This window comes from Dama dama, chromosome 20, assembly GCF_033118175.1.
Source record: "Dama dama isolate Ldn47 chromosome 20, ASM3311817v1, whole genome shotgun sequence".
NCBI lineage: Eukaryota > Metazoa > Chordata > Mammalia > Artiodactyla > Cervidae > Dama > Dama dama.
In genome coordinates this window covers 96,546,489-96,561,564 of record NC_083700.1, presented here as the reverse complement: position 1 = coordinate 96,561,564, position 15,076 = coordinate 96,546,489, and the positions used below count along the sequence as shown (strand labels likewise).

Below are 15,076 nucleotides of genomic sequence, written 5' to 3'. Positions count from 1 at the left end.
CCTGTGAGCCTCCTTGGCTTCTTGTTGAACAAATAATATGTGTGTGAGGTGCAAATTAGTAGGTGCCTGGGTGATTAATGAAGAGATGAAGAACGAAGATGGTGAATGAAGAATGAAGTAGTAAACAGATTGTTGAATCCCAGTGATTAACGTGTTTGAGCATACCCTATATACCAGACCCTGTTTATTGTAAAGGCTTCTCTTAATCCTTGCAACAACCCCATGAAATAAGTACTATTACTCACCCCATTTTGCAGATGGAGAAACTGAAGATCAGGGAAGTTAAGTGACTTACTCAAAGCCAGAAAGCCTGCAGGTGGCAGGGTGGAGAGTCCAGCTCAAGCAATTCTGACTCCAGAGCCCAGAGCATTAAGCCCTACACAAGTCCTGCTGTGTGAATCAATGAATGAGTGGCTGAATGAATAAATAAATAGAGGCAGGAGCCCTCTCGCTCTTAGCTGTGGGCAAGGTGGGCCTCTTTCCCATGAGGTGGCAGAAGCTCAGGGGTGAGGTGGGCATCCAAGGTCTGGGCGAGGGGTGGTGTCTCCCCCAGGGTAGAGTGTGACCACATGGCTTCATGTCCCCTCCCTCTCGCCCGTCTGCAGGCACATGCCGTGATGCAGCACTACGGGGTGAATGGCTACTCGCTGCATGCCATGAACTCGCTCAGCGCCATGTACAACCTGCACCAGCAGGCGGCCCAGCAGGCCCAGCACACCCCCGACTACCGGCCTTCGGTGCATGCGCTCACACTGGCCGAGCGCCTGGCTGGTAAGGGCCGTTTGTGGGGACGGGGGCTGCAGGGTGGAGGAGAGATCTGGGGGACAAGGCTCTGTTTGGAAGGTGAAGGCAGGAGGGAGCACTGGGAATGAAATTCAGGAGGACCCAGGTCACTTATGGCACAGGGAGATGTCAATTCAAAATCTGTGTGCGTATCCAGAGCATCCATGTTTGCCAGGGGCCTGGGCCTGGCCTGTGCTTTCCTTCAGATTTCCTTCACAGCCCTCTGAGGGAGGGGGCCCAATAGCCTCTCACAGGTGGAGAGACCGAGGTAGGAGGTAAGGGACTAGCCCAGAGCCTTCCAGCTGGGAAGTGGCCAGAGTGCCCCGGGAGCCACTTCTGTAACAGCGCCCACATTTTGATCACTGATTGTGTGGCCAGGCACTGCATGAGTTGCTCTTTCTCTCTCTGTGCATTAAACCATTCAACTCCAGTAAAGGGAGGTTATCATCTCCATTGTATGGACAAGGAAACGGAGGCTCAGTGAGGCTAAATCTAGGCAGGGCTGGGGTGGGAGATTAGAATGGGACCTTATGGCTAAAAATCTGAGCTTTGAAGTCTCAGACTTGCCATCATTGTAGGGTGTGCCTGCTCTCCTCTCTTCTCTGAGCCTCAGCTTCCCCTTTATAAACAGGGAACCTGGTGGGGCCCATTCCATAGGATGGTGTGGATGTTACTTGAGGTAACACATGTAGGGTATTCAGCAGGGACTGGTAGGTGCTCAGAGGAAATTATTATCCAGGTCCTATGGGAAGCGCCCATGAGGGAGCTACAGCCTAGTCCCCCCGACTCCCATTCACCCATGGTTGCTCTGCTGTGAGAGTGCCTCAGTGAACGTGGGAAGGATTTGATGGCTTGGGTAGGGAATGTGAGTTCCTGAGAGGTGAAGCCACCCACCCCATCCTGTCCCAGGCCAAACCTCAAGCAGCAGATGAACTGCTCTGGGCCTGTGCCAGATGGTCCTGGGAGAGCTTTAGGGTACTTCCAGGGATACCAGGTGCCCATATAGCCATGAGAGGGCACAGCAGAAAGAATGTGGCCAGGATCAAGTGGTGGGGCAGACCAGGTAAGCGTGATCAGCTGGTGCGGTCAGGGAGGGCTTCCTGGAGAGCATGGGGCAGGAGCCCTTCCTTAAAAGGGCAAGGAAGAGGGACTAGCATGAGAAAGGCACAGAAATGCAATGAGCTGTGAGGCCTGGATAGGGGATCTGGCCTGACAAGGAGGGCGGGGCAGCCACTTCTACTACTTTAGACCTGCAAGGCTCTGGGAAGGGCTCAGAGGATGAAACTGAGCCCCTGGTCACTTTCTGTGGATGAGCATCAGTCTCCAGCGTGGCAATGTGTGTGCAGGCCTGCCCAGCTATGGCTGCTTCTCTGGTTTGGAGTGAGTTCCCTGTGCTCGGCCTGGTGGTGACATTATAGATCCTGACCATGTTCCAGGGCTCAGAGAGGAAAGATCAGGGACAGAGGAAGTGGAGTATTCAGTGTTCCCATCAACCCTCTAATCTTAAAGAAAGAGGCACACGAGCTCCAGGCGGGCCCTCGTATGAAGGCCTTGACTTCCAGGAGGTTTTGCTGATGGTGCAGACAGCCCGGTCTCCTAGGCGGCAACCCCCTGCCCTCACCTGCAGCCCCTGGAACCAGCAGCAGGATGCTGAGCTGTTGCTCCCGCACCCAGGGTTCCACTGAGAGGGGTTCTCTCCTTCCCTTTCCCCAGTGTAACCAGCATGAGCTTGGGGCTCAGCCCAGGTTGGGATTAGTGCTGGTTTGTGAGGGGTTCAGGGCTCCCTTTTTACATTGAAGAAGGCGAAGCCCAAAGTCTGAGGCTTCCTGGAGACCCAGTTGCTCCTTCTTCCTTGTTTAGAGTGTTGTGTTGACTTTCCAGTCCCTGAAGTGAAGGTGGCCCTGTGCAAAGGCTGACGCAGCTTGGTTTCCTTTCAGCATAGATGGTCCAGGGCTTGCTTATGGGTGATGGGAGGCCGGGAAAGAGAAGTTAACTGTCCATCCTCCTGGGACTAGTCAAGCAGAAGAGCAGGAGTGTGAAAGTGAAAGTCACTCAGTCATGTCAGACTCTTTGTGACCCCATGGACGGTAGCCCACCAGGCTCCTCTGTCCATGGGATTCTCCAGGTAAGAATACTGGAGTGGGTTGCCATTTCCTTCTCCAGGGGATCTTCCCTACCCAGGGATCGAACCCAGGTCTCCTGCACTGCAGGCAGATACTTTACCAACTGAGCTATCAGGGAAGAGCAGGAGGGTAGACAGCAACCCCAGGCAGATATATATGCTGGGAGATTCTGTTCTCAGCACTTGGGCAGGACCGTGGAATCTGTGGTCTATCAGGCCTGTCTCCTCTCCTAGCCTGTGGTGGTGGTTAGTACCTGCTCTCTTTGTCCTTACCTCCTGGAGAAAGCAGCTAGAAGGGCCAAGACTGCACGCAACCAGCCTTTCTGAGGCTGCCAGCCCTGCCAGAGCCAGCCTTTCTGTTGAGGAGATATAAAACCAAGGTCTCAGGTCCTACCGTCAGAGACTCATAGGCCAACTGGGATGATGAAATTCATAGCCAGAGGACATAGGATCAAGAGCCAGTGAATTCCATCTACTTAATCAGACTCCTTCTAACAAGACCTTGCAGATAGATCCCAAGCTCACAGCCTGGCTTCTTATGGTCAAGGCGGCATTCTGTTGGTATCCAGAATCTAAGGGTCATTGGCTCTTAGAACCTTTGTGACATGGACTTCCAAACTGACAGCATCATGTACTCTCAGAATGTTTTATCTTATTATTCTAGGACTTTATGGATTTTGGCTTCCCTGGTGGCTCAGAGGTTAAAGCGTCTGCCTCCAATGCGGGAGACCCGGGTTTGATCCCTGGGTTCGATCCCTGGGTAGGGAAGATCCCCTGGAGAAGGAAATGGCAACCCACTCCAGTATTCTTGCCTGGAGAATCCCATGGATGGAGGAGCCTGGTAGGCTACAGTCCATGGGGTCGCAGAGAGTTGGACACGACTGAGCGACTTCACTTTCACGTATGGATTTTAGGGTAAAGCCCGCCCACCCACCCACCTCAAATAAGGAAGATCCCCCTCAGGCATATTCCTGACAGCCATTCTTAGAGATGAATTAGAGTTCAGTGGGCCTGATAGTGAAAGATAGTGTGGCGTGATCTTGAAAATCCAGCTACATGGAGAGGACATGGGTAATTTCCATGGGGAAGAGACCAGGGTCTAACTCTGGCAGGACCACAGTGGGTCAGAGCAGGGTAAGATTTAAAACCTATTTCCCATAATTAAATGGGCCCCCTCTCCTTGCCCTCCAACGGCTGTACATTTCAAGACATCATCTTGGAGGCCCGCTATGGCTCCCAGCACCGCAAACAGCGTCGCAGCCGCACGGCGTTCACAGCTCAGCAGCTCGAGGCCCTGGAAAAGACCTTCCAGAAGACTCACTATCCGGACGTGGTGATGCGTGAGAGGCTGGCCATGTGCACCAACCTGCCTGAGGCCCGGGTGCAGGTAGGGCCCAGCTAGACCTTGCAGACAAGCACCAGCCCATCAGTCTGGCTTCCCACTGTCCAGGAGCCAACATTTCACACTGTGCCTGGTGTCTCCATGAATGACTGCAGTAACAGGAGGGGAGCTGGGGAAGGGATTGTGGGTGCGTGTTTCCCAGAGGGCGGGGTGACCTTATCCTGCACATCCCCTTGGGGAGCACCCTGCTCCACAACTCTACTGCGTCCCCTCCCATTCCTGCTGCCCCTCTCCCCGTCCCTAGGTGTGGTTCAAGAACCGCAGGGCCAAGTTCCGGAAGAAGCAGCGCAGCCTGCAGAAAGAGCAGCTCCAGAAGCAGAAGGAGGCTGAGGGATCCCACGGGGAAGGCAAGACCGAGGCCCCAACCCCAGACACCCATCTGGAGACTGACCAGCCCCCCAACTTGCCCAGCAGCGACCCCCCTGCTGAGCTTCACCTGAGCCTGTCTGAGCAGTCAGCCAGTGAGTCGGCCCCCGAAGACCAGCCGGACCGGGAGGAAGACCCCCGGGCAGGGGCTGAGGATCCCAAGACCGAGAAGAGCCCTGGGGCTGAGAGCAAGGGGCTGGGCTGCAAGAGGGGCAGCCCCAAGGCAGGTGAGGTTTGGCAGGGGTTATGGGTGGTCTGGGGCACCGCCTAGGGAGAATGGCCAGGTCTAGCCTCCCAGGGGCCTGGCTCTGCCAGGGGTGTCAGAGCAGAGATAGAGTTAACCCTGGACACGTGGCACTGGCCCTGACCCAGAGAAAGGACACGGCCATAGCAGGTTCGTGCCAGGTGATCCCCCTTTAGTCGCTGAATCCTGGCAAGGTCAGGGGGATTTGGGGGGGAGGGGCTGTGTGGCAGGGGAGGGATACTTGAAGAGCTTAGGGTAGAAGCTATTTATCAGTCCAGTATTTTAACAACAGTACAGATGTACCAGTGCGTATTGGGTGAGTGCTGTACGAGTACCAGAGATCCCCAAATGTAGCAGACTCCTGGGCTGTGTTTTTTGAAGGAGCAGAACTCTGGCAGGAAGCATTATCTCAGTCACAAACCCTGCGTCCAGGCAGCGAGGGAACGGGGCTGTGAGCTGAGAGCTGGAGGGGAAGGGGAACCACAGACAGGAGAGGGAAAGGGGAGGCAAACCCTTGGAAAGAACAGGAGTCTTGGGGTGGGACACTCCTGTACTACTGCTTATGGCTCAGCCATTCCCCATGTCAATCTGATTCTGTTGTAACGATTTTGAGAGTCAATAGAACTCTTTTGTTCCACCAAACCCAACAAACAACAAAAACCAAAACAGGAAAAGGAGACTCCCTAAGACGTCAGATATGAGGGCCCTGGCAGAGCCCGGGCTGTCAGGAAGCTTGGGTCCCTCCCTCCCAGGATTCTGGGGACACCGTGGCTTCAGGGGACGCCCTGGCTGAGATGGGTGGGTATGATTTCAGCCACAGCTCGTCTTGTCTACAGCGCCAAGGGGGAGGCGAGGCCGAGGGGGAGCCCCTCCTGGCAGACCAGTGCCCTTGTCCTGAGTCCTCGGTTCTTGATTCTCTGCTTGCAGATTCCCCGGGCACCCTGGCCCTGACGCCTGCAGCCCCGGGGGCTGGCCTCCTGGGCCCCTCCCACTCCTACTCCTCCTCCCCGCTGAGCCTCTTCCGTCTGCAGGAGCAGTTCCGCCAGCACATGGCCGCCACCAACAACCTGGTGCACTACTCCTCCTTCGAAGTCGGGGGCCCGGCCCCCGCTGCCGCTGCAGCCGCCGCCGCCGCCGCTGCTGTGCCCTACCTGGGCGTCAACGTGGCCCCGCTGGGCTCACTGCACTGCCAGTCCTACTACCAGTCGCTGTCAGCGGCCGCCGCTGCCCACCAGGGCGTGTGGGGGTCCCCACTGCTGCCTGCGCCCCCTGCAGGCCTGGCACCTGCCTCGGCCGCCCTGAACAGTAAAACCACGAGCATCGAGAACCTGCGGCTTCGGGCCAAGCAGCATGCAGCATCCCTGGGACTTGATACGCTGCCTAACTGACTGCTGGCCTCCCGCTGCAGCCAGGGCTCTCGGGCGCCCCCAGCCCAGCCCCAGGTTCATCCCAACATGGCTCTCAGGGAGCTACCTCATGAGCCCAGGGATCCTGGGGCCTTGGAGTCCTGCTTCCTGTCCCCCCACCTCCCCAGCTCCAGCCCTCGGTGAAGCCCACACCTGCACCCTCTGCATGGCCCTGCTTGGATCTCACGGAGGCCGAATGGGGAGAAGGTGAGAGGCCAGTGCCCCCAGCTTTCCTAGGGGAGTGAGAGGTTCTCTCTGGCCAGACCCCTGCCTCAGTGTCGCCTCCTCCCATCCCCTGCTTCCTCCCCTAGTAAGTTGCTGTGTGGAATGTGAGATATAAATATATAAAGCTATATTTTCAGGCACCTGCCTGCCCCAGGCCCCCTGCCCTGCTCCATTGCTTCTCCACTGCCGCCCCCCAGCTCTGCCTACAGCTTCTGCGTCTCTCTCTGGCCTTCCCTCTTCTCTCTGTCTCCCCTTTCCTCCTCCTCCTCTCCCCAGCCTCTGTCTTCTCCTCTCTGGATCTCCCCACCGTGTCCCTTCTTCCTGCCCCTGCTTTCTTTCTTGGGTGCTGGCTGTGTTGATGTAGACCGTTCCCAAATTATGTTTTATTTGGGGTTATGGCTTTTCAGTTTTAGTCATTTTGGCTTCTTCCTGTTCCTCTCCTTTCTCTTCTTCCCAACCTCCTGGCTCCTCCCCGCCCGCACCCTCTTGAGGCAGCTTCTTCTTCCAGTAGAGGTGATACGGTCCATAGCCACTGCAGTGGCAGGCAGGAGGGGGCCCTAGTTCCCACCCCCGACCCTGGCCTGTATCTAGAAAAGCATGTTCTCTGTCTTTTCTAGCTTTGAGATGCCCCTCCCCATCCCCAGCCCAGATTGAGATGGAGGGGAGTGGAGGCAGGAGTCAGGCTGAAGCAGACGGTAGAAGGACAGCATCTCTGGCTGTAAAACCTCCAGGACTGGAGCCCGGGGCCAGCATTCATCCAGGGCTGACCACAGGGCTCTAGACCTCTCTCTGGTAAAACTTCCCTGGTTGGCGGGAGGCAGTAGGGCACAGGTGCTTTCAGAGAAGTGTCTTCGAGAAATAAGGTCTTCTGCCCCCAAGCCTGAGGTTCCACAGTTAGTGTCCGTGGCAGGGTGTGGCCGAGCCAGGAGGGAGGGTCCTCCACCTCCTGATCATTGTCATGTGGCAATGCAGAGTCTTAGGGCTTCAGCTGGCATCCTGCCTCAGAGCCCACTGTCGAAGTAAGGGCTTCCAGTGAGTCGCTGGCACAGAAAGGTGTATTCCTATTTGTGGCCAGGAACCCAGCTCAGCAAACTCCCTTTCAAAGCGGTATGACCTTGAGTCAGCCCATAGCCTCTGTGCCCACTCCCACAGAGGGAGTGGATTAGAGGGCCTGTAACACCCTATCCAGCTCTAACATTCCACACATCTGTGCTTTCAACCTTGCAGGGTAGAGGTTTTTAGTTAATCTAACAACCACCACAAAAAGGCTCTCACAAAGCAGTGTTTGAATTAGAGAATGATTGTTGCATGGCTGTGGAGCAAAGGGTATTGCAGGCACAAGCCTCTCCCTGGGCACGGCCTCTGGGTCTCAGTTTTCCCAGTAAGTGTAATGGGTCCCTTCAAGTTGAGACAATCTGGATTTGATCCTGCTTTTCTTGAGTATTAGTCCAGCCTCTGTGGGCACCCCATCTCCAAGCCTTCATGTAGGCTCAGGGCTCAGGGCAAGAGGAGAAAAATGGCTTGCACAGATTCTGGGTCATGATCCCCAGACCCAGCACTTTGTGGCTCACCACTAAGCTTCCACCCCCTGCTTAGAGAAGCTGCATCTGAAAACCAGGGTAAAGATACCTAAGGCTTGTCTCTCTCCCAGTAGGAGGAGAGGGGGGTCTACGGGTAGGACTGGTTTGCAGAGTAGTCGATGCCCATGATCTGTGGGGAGTTCTGGGCCAGGGCAAATGGAGAAGACTTTGAATGGGGAAAAAGTAAGGGGGATGGTAGCTTGGGCCAGGAAAGCTATTTGAACAAAGCAATGGAGTGAGGTTATGTGGATGATGGGGAAATGGTGGCTGGCTTCATGAGAGGTGGGGCCAAGGTTCTTGAATCCAGGTTAAAGTCCTCACCTCGATGTGGCAGGGACAAAGGCAGGCAGGTGAGAGTTTCTGAACAGGGGGATTAATTGAACCAGGATTGGGTATCTGGGATATGGAAGGTGAATCTAACAGCCACCGGAGATCAGAGGAGAGACAGGCAGGGAGACAGGAAGGCAGAGAGAGCAACTCTAGGGGACAGAAGAGATTTCTGTTTTATCCTCTGGGATCAGAAAGTTCTGTTTCTGAAACGAAAGAGATCTCATCTAGCCCAGGCCTGAGGACTGAAGCTTTTTGCCTGTCCCTGGAGGCATATGACTATCACTGCACCTAGGAATCCAGTAGCTCTAGACATGCCCACCTCCCCCAAGAAGCCTCCCCAGATTTCCCAAGGAGCAAGTTCACTCCGGAGTCATGTTCTGGCTCAGCCTAGCTTCCCTCAGAGCTTTTTCAAGCCTTCTTCATTCAATTCCGCCAGCCCAGAGAAGGCAGGGAAAGTGTATGTGGTCCCCTTCCCCGGGCAGATCTCAACCTAGTTTAGGGGACCAGCCTCGGTGAACGAAAGCAGTTAGAGAGCAAGAGGGGAGCTTATGTGTAAGCAGCACCTGCACCTCTTATGAGCTGGGGACTGTCCCACCTCACCAGAGACTGAGGCCGAAGCCTCTCCCAGAGCGGCCTGGTCACCTGCAGGCTGAGAGTCAGGCTCTGACTGTCCTTCCCAGGAAGGTCTCGTTCCTCTCCTCTCCATCCCACTCGAGGCCTCTGTGTCCCGCCTCCTCACCTCCCCAGAGCATGGTCCATGGGCCTGGGTCCCCCACCCCGACTCCGCAGCAGCGGGTTGTACAGACTGCTTTCCAAACCAGCTGTTTTGTGACCTTTTGTGCTTAGAGGTCGTGCCAGCCCGTGGCAAAACCACTGTATACTGTATTTATTTATTCTGTTAGTTGAGAAAACAAGACTCAAGTGCCCCCTTCCCTGCTCCACCCCCTGCGTAGTGCGGCATGACACTCTGTCCCGTGTACCCCTCTGTCTGTCTGTCTGACTTCCTGTGACGTTGTGACCTGTTCTTTGTCCTACTTGGCTAATAAACGAGAATCTGGCAGCACAGCCCACAGTCCAGGTTCATTTCCAGAGGGGCCCGCAGTGGACTGAGCAGGTGGTTCAGCGCTGTGGCCGGTAGGGGAGGGAGGCAGACCTGCCTCATGATTGGCCACTTCCTCCAGGGCCCTCACCTGTCTGGGGCTGGAGTGCCCTCTGGGGAGTCGCAGGGAGCAGAGGGACCTGGGCGGGGAAGGATTCCATCTCCTCTGGGTTGTTGGTCCTCATTCAAGCACCTGTGGTAGGGCAGCGGGGGGGCCAGGGCCACTAGGAGGGTTTCGGGGTGGTCTGGGGAATGGGTCTGTAGGATGGAGCAGACAGAGTTTCTGTGGGAACGACAGGAAGGCACACTAGATCTAAAGCCAGGGCTGTTCTCCAATGAGATGGGCAGCCTGTGCAGGTAGGGAGCTCTTTAGTCCTCGGAGGTGAGCAGGCAGAGGAGGAAGAAGGATCTGCTGTGGTGGCTGGATGGACTGGGGATTTGTGAAGGTCCTTCTTTTCAAGAAAAAAAAAAAAAAAAACGACCAGCAATTTCCCCTACTTAGCCTTCATGGCTGTTCCCCAGGGTGTCGGCACAGGGCCCCTGAGCCGGAAGCAGTGTTGCAAGCAAGCTCAGGGTTGGGTTTGGGGGCGAGAATCCCCTCTGGGAGTTTCCTGGGAGGAGAACCCCAGGAGGGTTGAATGGTGTGCAGGAAGCTGCTTGCTGGGTTCGGTGGGGGTTGGGCGGGTGTAGGCGCTTCAGGCCACAGGGACCCACGGGGCCCTGGCCAGCCCCACCCCCCATTTCCCAGGTCACTGCTGGACCCTAGGAGGCACATTCCTCTCTCCCCAGTGGGGCTGAGGATTAGGGCGGGGATCACCCCCTTCACCTTGTCTTCCTACCTCCCTGGGAGGGGCTGGTGGATCAAATATCTGCCCCAAATCTCCCACCGCCCCTCCCAGACCTGAGTACACACCTTCCCTGGTGGAGAGGGTGCCCCTGGACCTCTGCAGTTCAAATCATTCAAGCACTCAGCATTTACTGAGCACCTGCTGTATGCCTGGCCCTGTACTGGGTATATAGAAACAAGTAAGGCAAAGTCCTCTCAAGACAGTACAAAACAGGGTAATATGGGGTTCAAAAAATAGAAAACTATGGGAGCACAGAGTTCCAGAAGTAGGGTTCCTGGCTTACTTAGCCCAGGGAGATCAGGAAGGCCCCTTGGGAGGGAGACTTTTGGGCTGAGTCCCATAGGTCCAGTGTTCACCAGGAGAGCAGGAGAGAAGAGAGTCCTGGGAGGCATAGCACCCACAGAGCTGTAGGACCTGTGGCTGGTGAGTCCCAAGTGATGGGGGATCAAGGGCAAGGATGGGCTGGGTAGTGTCAGGGGCTGAGGAGGGAAAGGGAAGCTGAGAGCTGAAACTCAAGCTCCAGGGAGATTAGGAGCTGGGGGAGTGGGGGGGATCAGACTTGCATTTTAGGAAATTCTGCCCTCCCATACCTTTGCTGAATGGTGGTTTCGGAAGAGGCAGGGAGACCAGAGAGGAGGCCATTGTCACATCCTGATGAGAGGAGGGTGGCATCCGTGTGGACTAGGGGAGGAGGAGTGGGAGAAGGGGTCAGACTGATGAGAGATTTAGGAAGTAGAATTACCATGGGGACTACAGGCTTGGGAGGGGTCAAGGGTGCTCTGAGTCTCTGGTTTGGTGCAGGGGAACCTTGGGCTGGGTTGAGGGGAATGAGCCTGAGCTCAGGCTGATCTTTGGGGTGTCTTTAATTTGTTCAAGGGAAGATATTGGGATGTACTGGATCATGGTAGAAGACAGGGGCCTGTCTGCACTGTTTTAGATTTTAATCTATTTAATAAGTACTTACATGGCACTTTCTCTGTGACTGGCACCTCACAGATATTAAGTCACTTAATCCTCACATAACGCTATGTGGTAGGTATTACTGTTATCCCCATTTAATAGATAAAGAAACTGAAGCACAGAGAGGTTAAATAACTTGCCCATGACCACACAGCTAGTAATGGGCCAACCACGGTGTGAAAGCCCGGCTAACCTCAGAATCCACGCGCTTCACCTTGGCAGTTGTTAACAGAGATGGAGAATGAAGCCATGTCACTAAGTGAGCTCACACAGGGGACAGTGAGGATGGGACCTCAGGGAAACTGACTACAAAGCCAAAAATATTCTGTTACAGAGCTGGGACAAGCTGCTCCCAGCTGTTGTTACCTTTGAGCCTCAGTTTCCTCTTCTATTGACTGGGAATCATTAACCGCGTCCAGTCTGCTTCCGGGGAGGCTTGGGTGAGATGAAGGGAAGGGTCTGGAGGAGGTTGAGGGGCTGAGTGATCTGTGCCCAGCATACAGTAGGTGCTCAGACAGCCCACAGCGGGCAAGATGAGAAAGGCAGGGTGCTCCCTGGAGTTTCTCCCTGAATCCTTATTTCCTTGGACCTTGGCCCATCTCCCTTCAGTCCAGGGTTCCCCCGGGGGCCTGTGGAAGGGGCACCATCTGAAAGGGTCCCGGAGGACCTCTTTAGGGTTGGGCCTGCCCCTCCCCCCTTTCCCACAGAGCTGCTGGACCTGGAGCCTCCCCTGGAGCCTCCCCTCCACCCATCCCTCATTCCCCTCTCCCTTCTGGGAAAGCCGATTAGGAGGCGGCCTCCTGCCCGCCCCCCTGACAAGTTTGTCTGAACTTCCAACAAAGGCCCTCAGAGGGCTGTGGAGGGAGGGCCCGCCACCAGGAACCTGACACCACTGGCCCAGCATCACCCCGGCAGCCTGGGAGGCGGCTGTGTGACTCTGCACACCGCCCCCCCCCCCCCCCCCAACCGCCCATGCAGGCAGGAATGTCTCCAGAGGGGACCCGGCTTCTCCAAGACCTGGGGGCTGGGGGACATTGCCACCTGGGACCCCCTCACGACAGGGACAGGGCCAACCCCAGGAGGGCAGGTGGGGCTCTTGCACACATTCTCATCCACAGTCATCCCCACACACTCCCACACTCCTCATGACACATGTACCCTCATCCCAACCCCTGCCATAACCACACACGGGATGTGCTGACTTCTGCATTGCATCAGTCTCAGGGTGTCTGTCTGTCTCTCCACCCCATACAAGTCCTCGGCCTCGCCGGGAGGCTGTACACCTGCCCCGCCCTGAAACGTGCATTCTTCCTGTCTCACTCACACTCCAGACAGCATCCCCCCAACACTGGGACAGCGGCTCCAACTTCCCCCACCAACACACAGGCCTCCCAGCTATGCTGCCAGCTTGGTGCCCGAGATTCTCCATGAGCTCTGCCCCAGGCCTGCTGAAGATGCTGCCCAGATGCCCACACGAGAGTCAGATCAGGGCCCGAGCTGCCATTCAACACCCATGTTCCCTGACCCCATACACCCATCCTCACACAACATCTCCTCTCTGGGGGACACTCTGGGAGACACACAGGCCCCTGAGTTTAAGCCCTGTATTGTTCTGATGTCTCCATTTCAAAATCTTTAACTTTTAAACAAAGGACCCTGAATTTTCATTTTGCCCTGGACTCGATCCACGGGGTCGCAAAGGGCCGGACACGACTGAGCACGCACACACACCACCAGTCCTGTAGCTGGTCTCACTCCCTCACCTCAACCTCCCTGAGTTCTGACTCACCCAGCCCTTCTGTGGCTTTGGAAACTCAAGAGTCTCTGGAAAAATCTCAGCTTCTCCCACCTGCCTGAATGCCTCCCCTTGATCTTACAGCCGAGTCTTCCCTGTCCACCCACATCAGGCAGCTGGGTGTGATGGGTGAAGGGAGCTGCTGAGAGCATACTACGCTTCCATGCACCTCCTCCTAGTGCCATTGTGGGGCTCAATGTCCTAGTCTGTAAAATGGCCTAATGAGAACAGTGACTTCAAAAGACTTAGATAGCATCTGTGAAACATTGAGCACAAAGCCTGGCATTTATACTCGATAAATACTTATTACTGCTAAGGTTACACTACTATAAGTGTTGGTGAACAAAACTAGATCCAGCCTCCCTGGACCTATGAGGGTCTAGTGAGTAAAATAGAGATTACTTGAATAATCACACATACACAAAGGTGAAGGGGACGAGGAGCACAGGTCTCTAGTCTCATGGGGCTTACAGCTAAAAGGAGAGGCAATCTGAGGCAAGAATCAGGACTTGGTCTGGAACAAGGCCAGAAGTCTGAGGCTAGAATCAGGGATCAGCCTGGGGCACATCAGTTAGGAGCCAGAGCTAGGGCTCAGAATGGGGCCAGGGTCAAAGCTTTGTGTTTGGCTGGGATCAGGGATCATTCAGGGCAAGGGGTAGGGCTCAGTCCGGGGCAAGACACAGTTCAATCAGAGGTCAGAGTTGGGGCTCATATTGGGGCCAGGGCAGATCTTAATTGGGGGCAGGGCTGAGTTGAGTCTGGGACTGGTACCAAGTCAGACAGACACTTCTAGCAGTCAGTCACTGTGAGGCTGTTTAATGAGCTGCAAGGAAATGGCAACCCACTCCAGTATTCTTGCCTGGAGAATCCCATGGACGGAGGAGCCTGGTGGGCTACAGTCCACGGGGTCGCATAGAGTCGGACACGACTGAGCAACTTAACTAACTAACTAACTAAGCTTCTGTGAACCTTTGTTTTATCATCTGTAAAATGGGGAGATCTCCATCTGCCCCTCCGCTCGTGGGAATCGAGTGAGCTAATAATGGAAGCGAAGGATTAAACCGCTGCCACGGCTGCTGAGGACTCTAAGCCTGGTCCCCTGGGGCGCTCCTCCCCTTGCCAGGCTGGGGAGGTTGTGCCACCCTCAGCCACATCCCCAGCTGTGGGGAAACCACCACCCCAGCCTAGGATCCATTCCAAGAGGAGTCTGGATATTTCGCAAAGCCCTTTGAACAACAAAGGCCACAGGAGCGATATTTCCTCCTGGGGGCTGACTGCCCAGTGGCTCCTTTATCTTGGCAACCAGGCTTGAAGAGCCGTTCTTGGAAAGAGCTCATGTGGGGCGTGTGCGAGTGCGTGTGAGTGTAAGCCTGTGCTCACAAAGCTGCTCTTTGTTGCCGTCCCCACCTGAGCGGCTGCAGACCTGGAAGCCTGGGTCCTTCAGAGGTTAACCTGTCCATCCCTCGCCTCTACACAGATGTGCTGGACAGCCAGGTGGGCGGGAACACTTTCTTTTTCACCTTAAGATTCTCCCGGAGGCGAGAACTCCAGGAAACAGGAGCCCTAGTGCCTCAGGAAGAAGGCAGGTTAGGGTGAGACGGATACTTGACAACATGGGAGAGATGAACAGGAGTTTCGGTTCTTTTAGCAGGTGCAGCACTTCCTTCGCCCTGGGGTCCGCCCCCAGCATACACAGCCCCTCTGGAGGCAGGGCCAGTAAGACGCCCGAGAGGCTTGTCTAATTCAGACTTACCTTCAGTAGGCTCTTGGTGAGCCACCTAGAGAAAGGCTGTCAGCCAGCAAGCCCTGACTTGCCTCTCAGACTGTGGGATATGAGAGAAGTCCCTCGCTGGGCCTCAGTCCCTATGATGGCTTGGACTGTAGCCCCTGACGGGACTGGGTGGAAGCTCCAGGTA

The 15,076-nt window shown here is 55.5% G+C and overlaps 1 protein-coding gene and 1 non-coding gene across 2 annotated transcripts in view; one reads left to right on the top strand and one right to left on the bottom strand.

Annotated features, from left to right (window-relative positions):
* Nucleotides 1–608: 608 nt before the first annotated feature.
* The window catches only part of DMBX1 (diencephalon/mesencephalon homeobox 1), a 34,797-nt gene continuing 20,329 nt past the window's right edge, over nt 609–15,076 (top strand). The window contains exons 1-4 of the mRNA XM_061120054.1: nt 609–771; nt 4,114–4,292; nt 4,552–4,900; nt 5,845–6,530. Coding sequence (XP_060976037.1) covers nt 618–771; nt 4,114–4,292; nt 4,552–4,900; nt 5,845–6,305 — 1,143 coding nt within the window. The 5' untranslated portion in view covers nt 609–617 and the 3' untranslated portion in view covers nt 6,306–6,530. The remainder of the gene's footprint in view (nt 772–4,113; nt 4,293–4,551; nt 4,901–5,844; nt 6,531–15,076) is intronic.
* Nucleotides 2,953–3,024, bottom strand: TRNAC-GCA (transfer RNA cysteine (anticodon GCA)). Its single transcript has one exon. It is a non-coding gene; the product is annotated as a tRNA-Cys (tRNA).